This window comes from Acipenser ruthenus, chromosome 5, assembly GCF_902713425.1.
Source record: "Acipenser ruthenus chromosome 5, fAciRut3.2 maternal haplotype, whole genome shotgun sequence".
NCBI classification, from domain to species: domain Eukaryota; kingdom Metazoa; phylum Chordata; class Actinopteri; order Acipenseriformes; family Acipenseridae; genus Acipenser; species Acipenser ruthenus.
The window spans coordinates 31,425,140-31,440,098 of NC_081193.1; the positions used below are offsets into that span (position 1 = coordinate 31,425,140).

The 14,959-nt window shown below is 35.5% G+C and overlaps 1 protein-coding gene across 1 annotated transcript in view; it reads left to right on the forward strand.

Annotated features, from left to right (window-relative positions):
* The window catches only part of LOC131737116 (chitin synthase-like), a 34,292-nt gene extending 21,927 nt beyond the window's left edge, over positions 1-12,365 (forward strand). The window contains exons 11-19 of the mRNA XM_059023982.1: positions 706-990; positions 1,095-1,274; positions 1,389-1,773; positions 2,203-2,261; positions 2,989-3,053; positions 3,400-3,510; positions 6,144-6,361; positions 7,880-7,985; positions 9,228-12,365. Of these exons, the coding sequence (XP_058879965.1) occupies positions 706-990; positions 1,095-1,274; positions 1,389-1,773; positions 2,203-2,261; positions 2,989-3,053; positions 3,400-3,510; positions 6,144-6,361; positions 7,880-7,985; positions 9,228-9,320 (1,502 nt within the window). The 3' untranslated portion in view covers positions 9,321-12,365. The remainder of the gene's footprint in view (positions 1-705; positions 991-1,094; positions 1,275-1,388; positions 1,774-2,202; positions 2,262-2,988; positions 3,054-3,399; positions 3,511-6,143; positions 6,362-7,879; positions 7,986-9,227) is intronic.
* The last annotated feature ends 2,594 nt before the right edge of the window (positions 12,366-14,959 follow it).

Here is a 14,959-nt window from a genome sequence, read left to right on the forward strand (position 1 = left end):
GAACGCAACTACTGCGTAACTCGACTAGAGCTGCTGGCTGCAGTGAAAGGAATCAAGCACATCCGCTCCTACCTGTACGGGCAGCTGTTCCATCTACAGACCAACCACGCCTCACTCCAGGCTGCTGTCCTTTAAAGAGCCAGAGGGACAGGTAGCCCGCTAGATAGAGGCCCTGCAAGGGTTCGACTTTGGCATCCGCCACCGAGCCAGCCACCGTCACGCCAATGCTGATGCTCTTCACCCCAAAAGCGATGGCCTGGTAGAAGCCTGGTAGCAAGATGCTCGCCATCCAGTTGGCGATCCTAACCTTCGATTTGTTTCCTGGTTCTTAATCCTGAAACACGATGAACAAGAATGCTACAATACTATACATAATTTGACAGAAATAACGCCCAAGCATTTTGGAAAGTAACCTAAAACACTTTTTTAATACAGTACATAAAAAGCGGAAGCCCAAAAAAAAAAAAAGCACCGAAAAGTCAAATTAAGAAAAACAGAAGCCCTGCTTATAATACTAGTTTCAGATGTTAAAATATCAGTCCCTCATCTGTGTAATCTAACATCTTGTTCAGTTTTGCACTGTTTTAAAATATATATATTTTGCATTAAATTATAGATAATATCTAGTAGCATTTTAATTTTTAGCATATTACACATGTAGATTTGAACTTTATTCTCTGATTTGTTTTGATTTGTCTTCAAAAGGTGAGGACCGCTGGCTGTGTACTTTGCTTCTACAACAAGGCTGGCGAATAGAGTACACTGCATCTTCTGATTCCTACACGAATGCCCCTCAGGAGTTTAAAGAGTTTTACAACCAAAGGCGGCGCTGGGGACCCTCATCTTTGGCAAACACTCTTGACCTTCTGAACACAGGAAAAGAAACTTCAAGGAAAAATTCATCTATATCAAGACTGTATATCCTGTATCAGATTTTACAAACCGCCTTCTCCATTTTAGCACCTGCCACAGTTTGTCTCATGATAGCAGGTAAAAAAAATATTAAAGAGAAGTTTGGGAGTCTTACTACAGACTCAGGTTTGCAGATTGTACATTGTTTTAGAAATGTGTTTTTTTTGTTGTTTTTTTTGCAGGATGCTTCACGTTTATCTTTGGCTTGAATGGAAATATCTCCCTTTTTCTGGCTGTTCTTCCTCCAGTTTTCTACATGGTGATCTGTTTCACATGTAAATCTGACAACCAAATCCTGGTTGCTGGTTTCATGAGTATATTTTATGCATTTCTCATGGCAGCCACCTTCCTCAGCATTATAGGTCAGTATAATAGAACATTGTTTTACAAATTAAATATAGTGCAACATAAATGTACTGGCTATTAAGAAATCTGGTAATTATAATAACAGCTTTTTTCTTCTTTTTTTCCTTTAGTTGACATGGTCAAGCAACAAACATTCATCACCCCCAGTGGTCTGTTTTTCATTTTTTTAGTGGTGCTTTACTTTGTAGCAGCTCTGATGCACCCCCAGGAATTCCACCTTGTCCTCTATGGATTTATTTATATAATTTGTGTGCCAAGTGCTTATCTGCTCTTAAACATATACACACTGGTCAACCTGAATAATATTTCCTGGGGAACCCGAGAGACAGCAACCTATGAGAAGCTGGGAACAAGAAAAGCCAAAAAATATGTGAAGTATGAAAAGAAGTGCAAATGTCTCTGCTGGAATTTAGAATTTCAAGTAAATGAGGACCAGAAAATATCAGCTTCCTCCAACCCAGAAGAAGTAGTGCTTCTGAATGATGCTTCTGAAAGGTACGCCGTCGCTTTGCAATTTAATCTCTCCTGAGACAGCAGTTCCCAAACTTTCTTAGCCCAAGGCCCCCACCAAATCAATCCATAAAAATGTGAACCTTTGTTGTTCTCCTTACAATCACCTAGTTTTGTTGCACAATGCCAATCTTGCTGCTACATTAGAGTGCTGCAACCACCCCAAACAAAACATCCAGGCCCCTAGTTTAGAACCACTGACATAAGACAGCATAAAACAAGTGCTGTGTTAAAATGTGGTCCTTTTTGTGTTTCATGTTTGTGTCAAATATGATTTATGTGTGAACACATTTTGCAAAACAATCAGGATTATACAGCATGGGAAACATCCAGGTTAAATGTATGAATTGCCTTTTTTCTAAACACAGTCAAAGGTGGATGTTAATACATTTCATTCAAATGTTTGTGTTTTAGCCAAAATGAAGAAACTGAAAACTTTGAGGCCGGTGCAATAGATGACACTGTGGATGAAAGTAAGAACATAATTTATCTAGATATTTATTTATTTTAAAATAAGGGTTAGAGATCAGATACATTATTTATTTTTAAACCAATACAATATTTATAATAGTTATACACTTCCTGTTTAAAATCATAGACGGCATATCTCACTGATATTGGATAAGTGCCCATATCCTGTCACTGACCCTTAAGGCCTTTGCACACTGGATCTGTTCCGTCATGGCATCTCAAAAAGTCGTCCGTCAATCCATTGCACACTAGATGCGTTAATATCGTACTTTAGAGCGCTGATGTGCAGTAGAGGCTTTGTAGTAAATATACCTAGTAAATTTTTATTACAATTTTTAGTAAAAAATAAATACAATTCTGTTAATTCTTACATAACTTTAAACACAAAAAATGTTAAATGTAGTATAAACTTAATGATCAACAAACGCTGATGGAAAACGTTTGCTAATGATGACGTTTCTACTAGACTACAATAATGTTGTTACGCAATACATAAATAATAATAATAAAAAAAAATTTCAAGTTAACTGTAAAATCGTATAAGTGACTTGAAATCTGCAACTTGTTGGAGCTGAGAACAATTAAAAAGGTCTAATTAAGCAAATGATTTGTTCAATTATGGGTTTAGTTAAGTAATTGAAAGCTCAGTTGGAATGAAAACCCAAAGACGCTGGGGTCCCCGAGGATCGGGGTTGAAAACAATTGATTTTAATGTTATCTTTATTTAAGGATGGATTCAGCAGCTTCAAGAGAACACAGATCATATTGAACTTGTTGAAGATAAACTTGATGAAGTAAGTTCCTTCTTTTTATAATAATAAAAAATACTTTAAAATAAATAAGCCTACAGGTTACAAATAAGTGATTTATATTTACATAAAAAAGTCAAGTTAAACTAGACAACACTGGGGCTTCAATAACAACCCCCCCCCCCCTCAAAAAAAAAGGTTAAACAAGACTGTTAGAACCCTTTACTTTAGTATAAACAAGTGTAAAAGAAATGAACTAAATCCTAGATTTTTTACCACGTTTGGTCCTGTACAGCAGTTGTAATGTAACTTGGTAGTACATTTGTTATTTCTATGTACAAAAAAATGAATGTGTGATTCTAAAAACATTATAACCATTCATATATTTCAGGATGAAATTCCCTTTTGGAAAGGGCTCATACATTATTACTTAGAACCTCTCAAGGAAGATAAGCAGAAACAATCAGAAATAATCAAAGACCTCAGAAACCTCAGAAACAAGGTAATTAAAAAGACTATTAACTGTAGCTGCCCCCAGCAACCCCTCTCTTAATCAGTGCTGATATGTTTAAGTTTCATTCACCATAGTTTTCTGATTCCTCATACTGCAACTGTTTCCGAATCACATTCCACATGCTATAGGAAGTGTGTGTTTAAAACACTGTACGACTTTAAAAAGAGTGGGCAAATCGTTTGACCAAAAACAAATAGTTTTTTGCATGGAAACATGTACGGAAGCCGTACTTTACGAGATTTCAGCAGTGAAAATCCAGTTTGTGACATAACCTTGCGTAACGTTCTACTATAGTAAAGGCCGTCCCAAGCAATCCTTTATTATCTGAGACCTGCTTTAAGTAGCCATGTCAAGGTTCTTTTGATCAAATAGGAAAACAAAGCATACAGTACGAGGGGTTTAGAGACCTCTGTTCAGTATTTTTGTTTTTTTATGTCACACCCTTTATTTAGTGTTTCAAATTATTATAAGTGCTTTATAGTTTGTTTGTATAAGCAAGGTTATAAAAAAAATATTTAAGCTACTACAAATAAAAAAATGCAACACTTAAATAACGAAGATCTTTGCAAAGCATAGATTGTTTTTTTCATCCACACTTTTGTTAGCTTTGTGTTTGGTGATGAGATAGCCAATTTGCTTTAAGCTTAGACTTTTCTGTCCATTGGCTATAAAATGCAATACACTGTATACTAGCCTCTTAAGTAGCATCTATCATGGGTACCTACCAAGGACAAAAAAGTCAAGTTTGTACCTCCAAAATGTATTAAAATGAGCATAGCTGGGAATTCGTTGCCAGTGGCTTTATTATTGCTACTGACAGCACCAGACATGAGCGTCCACCTAGAGTTGAAGTAATATATCTTAAACCTAATTAATTTAAGATTTGTTTTAGAAGAAGTATAACATGAAAAGAAAAAAAAAAGTTTTTCAAAAAGACATTAACATCAGCCAGGTGGATTACCATCTACTGGATCCCCAATAACTATATAGATAGATAGATTATATATATATATATATATATATATATATATATATATATATATATATATATAGTAAAAGATTGTACTTGTTTTAAAGGTTCATAGCCCCTTTTCATGCAAACCCAGACACATGATTTGAAGTTTTTCAGCACTTCCGTACGTTTTTATTAATTACAGAAATAAAATAAAAAATAGAAAAAAAAAGAAAAAAAAACTTACTCACACACAAACTTTTTACAGTCCCTAAACTAACAAAAACTGGACAATTAAAACAATTCTTCAAACACAAAGGTTTCCACACTACCTTTACAAAACCACACAGGTTTCTTTACAGTGACAGCCTCTCTCCTCACACCGACTGGAGACTGCCCTGCTTTGTAATAATCACAGGCAGGTGGCATTCATTCATAATTAGATCCAGGTGAACCTCATCCTGGCTCTCTCCCATGGCATTCTGGGGGTTGTAGTTCTTTAGCCCCTCCATGGCTACATTTTTCTCTCCTCTTCCTTTTGATAAGTATATTTTGTCCATATAAAAATGATCTATTCAAAATGTCTAGTACAATTCATTTGTTAAATACTGGTTGTAAACTTACAATAGGCTACCCTAATCACCCACATTTCCCACTACAATATTCTTATAATTATAATACTACTGTACTATATATATATTAGTACAGAATATATTAGTATCAGAAATTCTGAAACTAATGTTCTGTAGGAAAACTTGTATATATTATATATGTGTGTGTAAAAGCTTTATAATATATATATATATATATATTTTTTTTTTAATTTGTGTAATGCTATCTCAGTTTTCATTTTCTTTCCCAGTCTGCACTTACAGTGCTTCAACATAACCTAACAAGTTCATGGTAACCCACTTTAAGAAAGCTGTACGATATCAATACTCGCTGGAAATATAAACTGGAAATATTTAATATTTAAATATACCCTAAATATATAATATTAATCATGTTATTTGCATTTGGAAGGAATTTGTTTCTGGCTAAAATAAAACAACATGGAAACACACACCCCAAAGTAGTACCAAAATAGTGAGAAAATGGTGAGACTTATTTTTCTTTTTCCATGGAAACTGCCCCATTGCTGCACATAAATTTGAAGGCAAAACCACAAATACGTATCACAACGTGTTTTGCCTAGCGGCAATTTACCGTCTAGCCAGAATTTGCGCAACACTTTCTAAAATGCAAGTGATCTGTGGGATTAACATAAAAAAGCAGGATTTACAAAGTGCTGCGTTGGATTTGGCACGCGAGTCAGGACCCAACTTGCAGGGTTCACGCTATGTATCGTATCAGTGATCAACAGTTTGTTTTGTTGTGATGTTTTTTTCTGTTATGGGGAGTTTATAAATGAAAACCAGAACGGTGATTTTTTTTTTCTTTGTACAATGTGCAGGATAGCCACCAGTAAGTGTTGGTGGACGCACTGTGAGACCACTAAAAAGTTAATTTGAAAAACACTGGACTAGGATTTTATCTTTCCCATCTTTATGTAATGACATAATTTAATATTGCATGTGTCAAAACAATATGTAATATCCCATTTAAAAATGTGGGTTATATGCTAGATAGATTGATTGATTTGAAATTCACTATTCTATGTTTGTTCCAGGCTACCTTCGTATTTTTCTTCATCAACTGTTTATGGATAGTTTGCACATTCTTTCTTCAACTAATTGGTTCTGGTGTCAGCATAAATCTACCGAAGATATCTGTAGACGGTGAAACAGTAAAAGATGCAGAGATACATATTGATGCAATTGGACTGGTAATACTCCTGGGTTTTGCTGGCTTGCTGATGGTGCAGTTTGTTTCCATGATTTACCACAGGTATGAAGGCTTCAGTTGCAATAAGGATTTAGTCTAATTGACAATATGAACGATCAGGCATTTTTATAACATTCAGATTCATCTTCTTCTGAAACAGATTTCTTGTGTCACACAATAGTGCATGTTCCTCCCATAGCTATTTCCTCCCATTCCCATTAAAACCTAATTATTGTAGCCTGGATTCTCCAAGTAATGTATTGGTACAGGAATGAATATCATAATGTAACAACTTGTACAGATCACACACTAGCTATGTTTCCATCAACAAGACAAAAACCTATGTAGCAAACTTGCAAAGTTATGCAAATCTTATCGTACAAAAACAGGTTTCCATTAAACTGGATTCTAGTGAACAAACAGCTGTACGTAATGACGTCACAAGCTTAAAAAAGTGGTTATCGCATACATTTTCTTAATCCAAAAAAAATAAATAAGTTTTTATTTCCATCAGTTTTTTTCTATTCGCTCTATCAGCTGGCTCATAAAATTCGTTCAGAAAGTATGTCCATTGCATTTGTGAGCATCATTTATTGTACAGGATACATTTCTATCCACCCCTATTGAACTTTTTTTCTTTTTCCGCCCATTTCCATCACAATTGTCAAGCTTTTTTTTTTTTATATGCATGACTTTTAGTGCATAAAAAAGTTTGATGGAAACATAGCTACTGTTTAACTTGATTTGCTCTTTATTTTTTCTTTCTCACAATCTCTTTACATAATTTAAACCAAAACAGCATATAACCTGTGATGTATAGTGGAATCCAATCAAACTTTGAGAGCACCCCCAGAATGCTAATGTAACCCCACTTCCACACTAACAGTCTGGAAAGTTTGATTGAATATCACAATAAATACAGGTCTTGACTATTTTTGAAATTCAAATTTTCGAGATATATGTATAGATGTATACATATCCATTTTAATATACATAAATAGATATATAAATAATAATATATGCCTATTTACACATCAATTATCCATGCATATATATTTTCATATATCTTATTATATGGCAGCCTGCATCTGATAATTATGTATTTCACCTTTTATTTAAATAATTTATTGGTTTCCACATTTTAATACAGCATTTAGTTTTCCTCTGTCCACTTAAATAAAGTTGTTCAGTTTTTAGGAAGTTAATAATTATGTGTTTTCACTCTAAAATTTTTATTTCAATATTTAAGTATTCTTCTTTTAAGGGAAAAGGGTACCATTAATACAGATTCCTAATAAACAATACTCCGGTATTATATTGTAACAAGTGTTATCACTTTTGGCTCTAGTATTAAGAATGTATCAACAATTTGAAACATGACCATAAAATATTTCACAACTGATGTCTTTTTTAAACTGAATCCAACTCTTCGTTGTTTTACTAAAAAACCTTTTCAAAACTTTAACATATAACTGCTAAATAATCGGGGTTATGTTTGTGATGTCACAGTGATCAAATTAATTGCTTTGGTTTCAAATCCCAGTCTCTCTTCTGACTCTTCTGAATATTTCTGTTTTCCAGAATCTACACACTGATCCACCGAATGGCCTATATTGGATCAGCAAGTAAAGAGTCAGAAAAAAAACCTTTACTAAAGTCAAAAGCTGAACCCTGGGACCCGGAAATGGTAAAGGAGTTTATTTATTGATAAATACCACTCATGTGGCTACATGTTTGTCTTATGTCATGACTGGATCATTTTTTCTTTTTTCATCGTGACATACTGCAATGCAAATACATTCTGTTACTAAACATGTGTGTCTTTTAAAACAAACTCTATTTACAAAAACGTTGATATTCACAAAATACCAAATACTGTAAGATGGAAGTAAACTTTAAAAAAAGATATTTTAACAGAGGAATTTAAAATACAGACTTTCGTTTGCCGTGTCCGCCCAGGATATAAATACAGTATATCATGTTTTTTCTTTTTAAACCTCATCTAATCGAGTGCATTCATGTACTTGAAAAAGCAATATTAACCTTTTGTCAGCAGCAATATTTGTGCTCACACGGAAGGGTGGAAAGGAGGGGCAAATGGACCCATGTACATAAATAAATGTGGTTAACTTAAAATTAGCTTTCTAAGCGCCTGGCCAGTAGGCTTCACCGTTGCACGATGAGGAGAAACAATGACGGCGTTTACATTGACAAGTCACGACAGTTTTCCTCACAGTGTTTTTGCCGTACTTTTCAGGAAACGCATTGCTATGCTGTTTAGGAAAAAAAGTTGGCCGTACCAATGCAGATGAATCAATTCATAGTAATTTAGGGGAGGGATATTTAAATGTCCGTGTCTGCCTAGGAAAAGAACGACTTCTTCTATCGTGAGGAGACCTTCATGCATTGCCATGAAGATTAAAAGAAATTAAAACAGGATCTTGACTGCTGAAACCTCTTGAGCCACAAGCACGATTCCTGCTCTGGTTTACATGGGTTTTTGCAGCTATTTTTATCATGAGAAAGCAGTTGACCCTGCCCTTAAAGTCACGCTGACCAAAGGACGTTCTTTTGTTGTTTCACGATGTAATCACGTGACAATGGTCACACAGTCATGACTGTAGAGTCGATTTTCACTTGCATGTAAACCCAGCCAGTGACTCTTGGTTTTGCCTCCCTAAACTGCGGGAGCATCAGATCCAATGCAACGCTCCCTGCGGAATCCCCAGTGAAGACCATCGACTTCACACAGCCAACTATCGGAAGGCGGTGACGTGACGAAGGCTTAAACGATAAAGCACTCTCATTATTCATAATTTTTATTTTAAGTTTTGGATAATAGAGTTTGCAGTACTTGCAAAATCTGTGGTAATTAAGCTACTTGTAAAAAATGGTCTCTTTGCTTAAGATTATTGCTTTTGCCATTTAGATTCCGGAACCTGAAAAGAATATCCAGAAAAAAAGGAAAAGTTTCGATGGACAGCTGGAATACAGTGGGATAAACTGCCATGGAATGGACTAGATGTAATATAGGACAGTAAACCCAGGAAAAATAACAACATATTTCTTGCTATTTGATGTGTTCACTTTTTTAATGCTATCTGTACATTTCTGCTCTATGTAAAGTGTGATGTGTCAATGTCCCATCACCTTTTTTGCATCAATTAGGGTATTTTTAATCAGTCATTTTAATTGAAGAAGTACTTAATCTGTATGTTTGATTGCAATGAGCATAAGTATTCTGATATTTTTCATGTTGTAAGGTTTCAAATAAACATGTACTAATGTATTTTGTGTATAGATATGCATTTGGAAGGAGTCCCGTGTTAGCCTGGTATTAGGGTGTATGTAAGTTTCCTATTGTATTGTTCCCACAGGAGTACAGGGTTAGAATGGTGAAATGGTCTACCATTGTATAGGTTCATTATATGTGAGAGGGCTGTGTCAGCTAAAGTGAAACAGATGTAAACCAAAACCAGATGTCAGAGTATGGAATTCTATAGGATTAAGACTGCGTATGTTCCCAGCCAAATGAAATGCAACTATAAAAGCTTCAATGGGATTACACTTATTTGAATTGCTCGGGTCTGAAAGGGCATTCCCAGTTGAAGGTTTATGGCTAATTACTGACTGCAAGTTAGACTATCATTATTCGACTAGAAGAATGGGTTGCAATAATTGTGATGCTTCTGTAGCTTGAAAAACCAGTGAATATAAACAGATGTAATCATGTATTGACTCATGAATTGTTAAGAATAATCTTTTTTTTATTAATCAATAAACTCTGTAATTCAAATTATAAAAAGTAGAATTGTCTGATTCATTATAAATTAAGAAAATTTCCACACCCTATAAAGTCATGTAAACGCAGTTTTCCAAAAACGTAACAGAACATTTTAAAAGTACATTTTCATAAAACATCACCTAGAATATTACAATAGTATTCTGAAAACATTTATGGTGTAAACACACTTCAGAGCACCCACATTTTAAATAGGACCAGTTATTTAAATAGCCCTGCTACCTACTCTTACTGTCAGTATAAATGTAGAGTAGGTGATGGGTTTATCTGTCTTTTATAATAGCTGCTTCAATTTGCTTAATGATCAGCATTAATGATACAAGCACATTGAAATTTAACTGGGCAGCAGTGTGGAGTAGTGGTTAGGGCTTTGGACTCTTGACCAGAGGGTCGTGGGTTCAATTCCAGGTGGGGGACACTGCTGCTGTACCCTTGAGCAAGGTACTTTACCTAGATTGCTCCAGTTAAAACCCAACTGTATAAATGGGTAATTGTATGTAAAAATAATATGATATCTTGTAACAATTGTAAGTCATCCTGGCTAAGGGCGTCTGCTAAGAAATAATAATAATAAAAATAATAATGATGTAATTACTTGGCATACCCAAGTAAACCCTCAGATAGCAACTCATAACACAACACAACAAACATTTGGTGTGACCAGTCTGTAGTCACCGCAGCAGTTAATAATGGAAAGATCTTTGCCCTATGATGTCACAGGCCAGCTTCCGTTCCAACCCCTGTTGTCTTAAATACCAGAGTAAAAGTGGCTTGGACAAAAAAAGAATGATCCTAAGACAATTGATAAAACAGTAGAAAAATGAAAATGTGCAATAATGTTCTTTCTCTCGTTATGTGTACCTACAGTTATTTCCATGTGATATGGCTCAAGATTGCTAACAACATTATTATTCAGGGTTTACATCTGTTTGAATCCCAACAATTTGGATCCAATAACGCTAAAACAAGCAGCAACTGAAATCAACTGTACAACTGCAGGAATTCAATCATTGGACATTACTAATTGGATTACAGCAATGACAGCCAAATAAATCATTTTATATTTGAAGAGGGGCAGGAGAGGTGGGGAATCTGTGAACCTCAGATGGTTATTTGGAGAAAGGGCAACATTCTGGAAGATGGGAATTTTGCCTGCAAATGATGACCAAAATGAAATATTTACCTTGGAAACTGTTTCACCTTTAATGCAACTACCATAGGGTATATTTGCAGAAATTAACTTGTTTATTGTCACATTCTTATGTTTTCCATGTGTATCAAACTTTATGTACTGTAGGTCCACCTCTGCAATTTTGCAAATTGTTCCTACTTTGCATGCATTTTTTATGTCAGTGCTGTCCTTAAACAACTTCAGAATGCTGTTCAGAACTATGAGAACTGATACATATTAAAATATATATTTAAAGATGGTGCTGACATAAAAAAATAAATAATGCAAAGTATGAAGAATGTACTTAAATGGGCCTAAATAGGATTTGATACATATGAAAAAAAACAATGTGGCAATAGCAGGGCTCTAGACTGTGACTAAAATGGTCACCATTTGACCTAAGAATAGTTTTGGCAACTGATGTTTGGGGTTGAGGCACCATTGGTTCCTGACACTAAAATACTGCCTTTCCCTTTACGGTGGGTGTGGCAGGGCAGAAGAAAAGCCCTACACATAATTAGGGGGCAGGGAAAAGCCCTGCATGTAAATAAACGTATTGTGTTTAATGTATTATTATTTAAAAGATATGTATTGTTTGTGTTTATTTAAAATACGATGTGTCCATTGGTTATTGTTTAGTTTAAGTGTGGTCTGACAGTGTGGTGTTAGCAGCTTGTCTCTGCCAGACAGCTCGTGAGAATGCGTGGTCAGCAGTGAATTAATTAACAGAGTTGCTGTCGACCATGCTAATATTAAAAACCCTGTACAGAATGTGACCATCTCCACGTTCATTGATTAATTTAATGCTAATCTGGAGATGGTCACCGGTATAAAAACTAGCAGCTTTTGCCAGTCGGTGTGGGTGTTTGGAAAGAGGAACGTGAGCGAGCTGAAAGAAAATCTAAAACAAAACAGAAAGTAAAAGCAATTGCTACTCCTGCTGGGCAGACCAGCACGGAATTTGTTTGGTGTTTTGTGTTCAAGATTTGTTTTTGTTCAACCTTTTATGTGGTTCTGTGAGCCGTGTTTTGTACAATCTTTTGTTTTATTTTTGTGTGAATAAAAACCGGCACATCAGCGCCTTCATTCGCTAATACCTGTGTCTCTGTCAGCTTTCTGGTCTGGGAACGTCAACACTCAGCCGTCTTGTTACAATGGGTTTACACTAGGCAATTATTATTAGCAATACTTGCTGGCAATAATTGCTAGAAATGTTTCTAATCTGCACTTGTTAGCAATGTCATGGCAATTCAGTGATTCAACCAAAAACAGAAATGAGGACTTTAAATAATGGCTACATGTGCATAACAAATATTATTATTAGTTTATTTAGCAGACGCCTTTATCCAAGGCGACTTACAGAAACTAGGGTGTGTGAACTATGCATCAGCTGCAAAGTCACTTACAATTACATCTCACCTGAAAGGCGGAGCACAAGTGACTTGCTCAAGGTCACACAATGAGTCAGTGGCTGAGGTGGGATTTGAACCGGGGACCTCCTGGTTACAAGCCCCTTTCTTTAACCACTGGACCACACAACCTGCATGTTTAACTAAAGAAAATACTGTACACATATATAAAAACATATTCAATATATTTATATTGGGTATTTAGGTTATTAAATAAATATAGGGTTTCATGTTACCTATAGTGAAGCTGCAAAGTATACAGTCCTTTGTAGCTCCCCAATCTCAAGGTAAAATTGTTGCCTGTGTCGTGTACTGCTGTTTTACAGTACAGTATGCAGTGTAGGCTACAATTCAGAACTATGTTTCTTCTAAATATTACTTAATCTTTTCATCTGTTTAAATAAAATGACCACATAAATACAAAAATAAACAGTAGTACTGTAATTGACTTTTTTTTTTTCTTAAATCTTAAAAAAAAATGTATCTACTTTCATCAGGATATAGATTACCTCAACACTGAAATGTGCAGTTAGCAAAATAATTAATCAACTAAGGTCAGTGGCGTAGCTGGAGGGGGGGTCTGTAAAGAGTTAAGAAAGCATAAACATGCTAGTGAATGAGGAAAAAAACTAGGGAATTAAATTAAATTCAATGCAGCTTATAGATTGCAGTAGAAGAACTGCTATGCACTAAATTTCACTCTTAGATTGTGTTAAAGAAGAAAGGTTTGGAAGTATCTAAAACATATGACAACGGTACAGCATGTGGCGAGTTCATTGAATTAACTGGGGATTAAATAAGAGGTGATTGACAGAAAGGGGTTCACAGTGCAAATTAGATTTCCATTCTGATTGACTGTGGAACAGATGTAGCTGGGAGAGATAATGTAATGGTGTACTGTAGGTATGTTTCTGCAGGTCTGGTAGTAAATCATCTGGTAGGCTTAGCTGAACTAGTTCACTGTCATGCACAAGGAATCTTAAACAAAACCAAGAATTTGCTTGGAAATGATGACAGAGAATGTTCAGATTGGTGGAGAGACAAACAGCTTTTGGAGCTAAGGGCAAAGCAAGTTGTACAGGAAATGGAAAAAACTTGTTTTGTAGGGGTTTGCCATTTGATTTGCCATTTGATTTCTTTTCAAAGGTTTCACAGCTTAGCTTTATACTGTAGAATAATAATGTAATTATTCCCAAAGCTGTTGCAATTACTGAGAACTGTGTCTTAACAATTAAAAGTATTAAAAGCCATTACAAAATGGCAAACTAGAGAAAGGTTTGCAACATGTGGCTTCCAAACCAGAGCCTCATCCACAGCAGCAGTCAGTCAGACAAGGGCATCAGCAGGGCCACCACCAGTAGATTTCAGGATATTAAACTTAAGGGCCCCCCAGACTCATTTAAAAATGACCTAAACACATAAAATTGTTGAAATCAAAGTTTGGGACTTTGAGTAAAGGTTTGGCTACATGATTAAGCTTTCCACTGAGGAGGGGGTTTCAGTGTTTTTCAATTGCCTGCCATGATGCATGGCCTGATAATCCTGTTGACTTTGGTGATGAACAAGTAGAAGTCTTACTGAATTGGTATACCTTTTAGTACAGAATAATTGCAAGGTTGATGCAGTTCAACCAGAATGGAGAATGCTTAAAACACTGGTCAAAAGGTCAGTGTATGGCTAAATCCTGCATTGGTTTATGGCAGGTCATGCTAACCTTTTCGCACAGATTTAAAAAATATTCTACCTTTACTGCCGATATCAGCTGTCCAATGAGAATGTGGATTTTCTGAACAAAACAGAATACAATCCAAGCTACGCAACTGTGGCAATGTGCCCCGCCCCTGTGTGCATTTCTGTGTTATATGTTGCGTGTGGTGTGTTAATGTTGGTGTATAGATATTGCTGCACGGGTTATAAATGGGTGTGTGTAGCACAAGTTATTTAAAATGTATAATTGTATTTAGGCACGTGCATTTAAAGTATTTAATATGTGAGCACGGGGTTGCACAGATTTAGTTCACGTGCTGGGATTCAAGTGAATAATTAATTGGTCATTGAATCCCAGCACAATTGTATATATAGATGCACATTTCATTCACTCGGGGTTGTGTGTTCGGTGAGTGGAGAATGGGTGTGGGTGAGAAAATAAAAAGTAAAATAAAGTAAACATAAGTTGTTTAGACTCACCGTGTTTGTTTGTCTATTCATCCACTGTTTGTTTAGTGTTGAAATGTTTGACCCAGAGCCTTGTGTTAAGCACTAGCTTTCCTCATGTAAAA